The sequence below is a fragment of the Octodon degus genome, unplaced genomic scaffold, assembly GCF_000260255.1.
Source record: "Octodon degus isolate 3935 unplaced genomic scaffold, OctDeg1.0 scaffold00079, whole genome shotgun sequence".
Classification (NCBI taxonomy): domain Eukaryota; kingdom Metazoa; phylum Chordata; class Mammalia; order Rodentia; family Octodontidae; genus Octodon; species Octodon degus.
This window is the reverse complement of record NW_004524655.1, coordinates 3,754,612-3,759,578: the sequence shown is the minus strand read 5'-3', so window position 1 is coordinate 3,759,578 and position 4,967 is coordinate 3,754,612. Positions and strand designations below refer to the sequence as shown.

Below are 4,967 nucleotides of genomic sequence, written 5' to 3'. Positions count from 1 at the left end.
GAGAGAGAGAGAGAGAGAGAGAGAGAGAGAGAGAGAGAGAGAGAGAGAGAGAGATACAGAGACAGAGAGACAGAGAAGAGACATTCTAATGGAGACTGCCTGATACCCCAAAATAAAATAATAAATTTTGGCTCTTGTCTCCTCCTCCCGCTCCCCACCCCCTCAGCCCTGTGTGAGATGTTGGGTTTCTTCCTCATGAGACGTTGTTGAGAAGTCGCAGTGGTTGGGGAGACGTAGGGGGCAGACTCCCTCTACCTTTGCTCCCTCCCCCTCTATTTTCTCTCTGGGAGGAGGAGGAGGGAAGGGGGGTTGCAGAACAAGCGATGGATGAGGAAAACATGACGAAAACCGAGGAGCAGCAACCTCTGAGTTTGCAAAAAGCCTTACAGCAGTGCGAGTTGGTCCAAAACATGATAGACTTGAGCATCTCCAACCTGGAAGGGCTCAGGACCAAATGTGCTACCTCCAACGACCTCACACAAAAAGAAATCCGGACCCTGGAGGTAGGTGCTGCCTACGAAAGAAAGCAATCCTTCCTTCCCTCCCTTCTCCCCACCACCCTCTTCCCCGCTGGTTGTGTTTGTCGGGGGTCGGGAGGGGGTCGGGTAAGCCCGGTGGGCACGAATGGTGTCCTGTGATTTATCTTCGTGCAGAGCCTGCGCTGCATGTCCCTCTACGGTGCGGCTGTTGTCTGTGCCCGGCTGGGTGGTGGTAGTAGCAGTAGTAATTGTTATTCTCTATTTATTATTACGGTTGCGGCTGTTACCATTATCATTCGCTTCCTCTTGGAGGAGGGAGTTCTTTTTTCCGCTTGTGGATTTGTTTATATGCCACGGGGGTTTGTGTGCTGGGTAATACGTTTAGGAGCTGCAGAGAACCCACGTGACCTTGCGCATTCTGCAGGTGGTCAAAGGTGGTTTTTGCTCCCTGGCTGGGGCTGCCAGTACATAGAAATCTCTTCTCGGCCTCCTTCCCAGCGTCCCTTTTGCTCTGTGGACCCTTTCCTCTCTCCTCCTCAGTAATATACATGTTAGGGAGCAAGGTGTATGAGAAAATAAATCCCAATTGGGTTATCCATACCAGTACAATTATTTTGATGCAATGAGCTGTTGAAGGCCCAACATGTATAAAAAGAAGACAATATTCATGCCTGGATAGGCGCTCGCAGGTGGCATGGGAAAATCCTCTTGGATCGCGGTGGGACTTCGGGGAAAGGGGTGCAGGAGGAGGAGTCAGCTTTGGCAGGTTGTAACATTCTTTCCAACTGAACTCGAAGGGGGAGTTTCTAGCAGGATTCTGAGGAATGGGATGGGGGGAGGAGGTGGATGCAAAGTTACCTACAAAGAAGATGGCAGAAATTATTTCTTCTGCAGACCATTTGGTCAGAGGAAGGTTTCAGGAGGCTTGGAAAGTTCCCCATGTCCGGGAAATCATCAGGCATCCACCTTGTTCAAAAGATCTGGAAGATTCATTTCATTTCCTTTCCTCAAAATGGCCCAGCTGTCCACCTGGCTTGATTAAATTTGGGAATTCCCCTTAGCTGGCGTTTGCCCAGGGCGGTGGCAGTAGGGCAGGGGCTTCCCCCTTGGGTGGAGTGGACATATGTCCTGCTGGGAAGTTTATCTTGTCTCTGGCCTGTGGGTTTCCAAGGCCTGAACTCTTTGGTCCTTACTGAGTTGTAGCTGTCATGACCTAGTCTGGATTTCTCCATTCTGATGCAGTCAGGTCTTTTTTTCTTCCATGGTTTTAAATTTGGCTGGATGTCAACATGTAGGAGGTCATCCTTTTGAGTGTGTGTGTATGTGTGTGTGTGCTCATGTGTATTTTAATATGATGTTTGCTACCCCGGGATACATCTGTCATCTGGGAACATGATCCTTGGAAGTGAAATAAGATAAATGTCGAAGGGGACTGGGAGGGAGTGGGGAATATATTGGGAGGTGCAGGTATTGCCTTTCTCAGAACTCAAGAGAGAAAGCTCGATTAATACTTGGATTCTGGAGGGATCGTGGGGTGCTTTGGCCTAGCCCCTGCTGCTGTCTGAGTGGTGCTGTCCTGAGTTATATGCAGTACATCCTAAATAAAGGGGTGCTGAAGGCCATTCCAAGTCTCTTCTGTGCCACATGGTGAGGGATCCCCAAGACTTGTTTGCTTTCTTCGCCTTCTTTCAGACACATTCCTTCTTCTGATGATCCCCAGGACAGTGGGGATTGTTGCAGTGGGTATGGTCTGTTGTTTCCTCTCTGCAGAATAGCTTTTCCTTCTTACGTGGGGAGTGGAGGCATTGGGGTGGTGGTGGTGCTGCTGCTGGTGGTGCTGCTGGTGGTGAGGGGACGTAGTTATAGGGAATGTATCTGTGTATAGTCCTCTGGTCCCGCAGTGCCAGAGAGAATGCCAGCCACTTTATCCAGACTGCCCAGGGACTTACCTGGAGCAACTATGCTAATTTCAGCTTCAGGGATCTTTAGTGTCAGGGAGGGGCTGCTGAGGATGGGTTGGTGACACGGGGTCAAGTCCTGCCTGACCTCATTTTGGATCCACAGTTTTCTACCTCAGCAGGTGCTACGTTTTTTATATCAAAGCCACACAGAGGTGCTGGTTGAAAGCCAGTATCCTCAGCATCTAACCTCAAGGATTCTTACTCACTTTGGAATAGGAGGGAGGGTCCAAGAATCTGCATTTAATATACAGTCCTATGGTTCTGGTGTAAGTTTTCATATGGATGCTTTCAGAATCTATTAGGGAGGTACATGTCATATTTCAGCTCCTTAGTGGTGAAAACTCCTCCACTTATAAACTCTCAAGTTGGCAATAAATTGAATAGATCATCGCTAAAAACTTTGATAAGAAATGTGTAGTAATATGTGTCTACTCCTTTTTAAAAAGTTTTTTGAGGGCCAATGAGATAGATCAGTGGACTAAGCCCCTGAGTTGACAAGTGCAGGGACCGGGGTTCAATCCCTGGCACCACATGCCACACTAGCCCTGTCCATCCCCTTGGTGTGTGCTGAGCTGGCCACTGAGACTGGATGTGGTGGCGCATGCTTATAATCTCAGAGCTGGGGAGGCTGAAAACAGGATAATCAGTACAAGTCTGATCTACTTAGTGAGACCCTGTAGACCCTGTACTAAATACATTTAAAAAAAAGTCATTGGTGGGTTGGGGAGGAGGAGGTAACCTAGTAGAAACCTTCCTCTTCTAAAACCATAAATATTGCCAGGGAGATAGCTCAGTAGAATAAGTGCCTGCCTGGCAAGCTCGGGGTCCTGAGTTCAATCCCAGGTACCACAATAAATAAATAAAATAATAAAACAAAAAAATATGAACCTCTCATCCCTTCTCACTCCCCAGTTGCCCCTCTTTTCTAAAATGTGATGGCTCAAGTTGCATAAACCATCTCATAACTGTAAGGCAAGATCATGATAATTCCCCAAAACATCAACCCCCATACTATTATCCTACTGAGTCACCCCAGTACTTCCCAGTACCTCCAGACCTCTTATCATAGGAGGAAAAAAAGCACTGTTTGCTCCACACTGTTAGTGGGTTTTGCATTTCATGTATCTGAACACATTCCTGTTGGACCCACACACTATATCCCACATTACAGACTGGGATTACAGGCTCTGGGATTACAGGCTCATACCACCACACCCAGTCTCAATCGCTGTCTCAGCATGCCCCTGGGGCAGGGCTGGCATGGTACACTGGGGATCGAACCCCGGTCGTTGCGTCTGCCTAAGCAGGTGCTTTAATCCACTGAGCTATCTGGCTGGCCCTCAATAATGTTTAATTAACATTAATTTAATGCCTGAATAGGGTCCAAGTGCTAGTCTTAGCTGCAAGGGAGGCATGGAATGAGAGGAACACCATCGTGGTCTATTGCCTGGGCCGATCTGTTGCCATACTGTAATAGTCAAGGTTCTGCTAGCTTGAAAGAGCCACAGCTGAATACTTGGTGGCCAGCTAGTAGCAGTGGCCACAGGATGCTGCGAGTAGGAAAGTTCATGAGCTTTGGAATTTGACTATGCAGTGTTGAGTTCTATGTTTTTACTTTTACTTTTTCATTTTTTTTGAGGTTTTTTCTGAGGCAGAATTTCACCAGATAGTTCAGGCTGGCCTTGAACTCATGCTATAGCCCAGGCTGGCCTTGAATTTGTAGCGATCTTCCTGCCTCAGCCTCCCAAATGCTGGGATCACAGGTGCATACAACTGTGCCTCACTGTGTTTCATTTTTTAGAAATAAATCCTTGGGCTGGTAATTTAAACATTGATCCATAATTTAATTTTGGGGGCAAAATATAGAATGATGTTACCTGCCTCGGGGGTAGAGTGGTTGCAAGGGTTAGATGAAATTGTAAGGGCCTGGCACTAAGCTAGACAGTGCACCCTGCGTGCAGATACTAAATAAATGACACTATGAGGAGGAGGATGCTTAGCGTGACATGATGTGGAAGTAGGTGATGTGGAAGGAATCAGCTCAGAGTAGAGAGAGAGAAGGAAGACTTTGAGAGACATTTCCAAAGTTCTGTAGAACTTTAATTCTAGGGGTGTTAGCAGTTTGCATTCCTTTCTAATGCATGCCAAGTTCAGGGATTGTCCTGGAAGCTGGTAGTAAAACCAAAAAAGTGTTCTGTGGGCAAAAGAAATTCTCTGGTTAATGAGTTTGGGAAGAGTTGAGTGAAACAAAAGGGAAGCAGGGGTCTTTATTTACTGCAGGACTTCTCAGGGCCTTCAATAGATTGTGTATGTGTGTTGGACCTCTGAGAGTGGTAGCCTGCAGTGTTTTCCTTTTTCCAAGGATTTCCTTCAGAATCCTTGTTCCATAGAATACACTGGAGTATACTTTGTTTTTTTTTTTTTAATTTTATTTATTTATGTGTGTGTGTGGCCAGCTCAGCCCACCAGGGGGCGGGGCTGGCTGGCATGTGGTGCTGGGGGATTGAACCGCGGTCCCTGTGCTTTG

The 4,967-nt window shown here is 47.2% G+C and overlaps 1 protein-coding gene across 1 annotated transcript in view; it reads left to right on the top strand.

Moving 5' to 3' along the window:
* Window positions 1-323: 323 nt before the first annotated feature.
* The window catches only part of Ksr2 (kinase suppressor of ras 2), a 435,854-nt gene continuing 431,210 nt past the window's right edge, over window positions 324-4,967 (top strand). Inside the window, exon 1 of the mRNA XM_004636227.1 lies at window positions 324-503. Within this exon, the coding sequence (XP_004636284.1) occupies window positions 324-503 (180 nt within the window). The remainder of the gene's footprint in view (window positions 504-4,967) is intronic.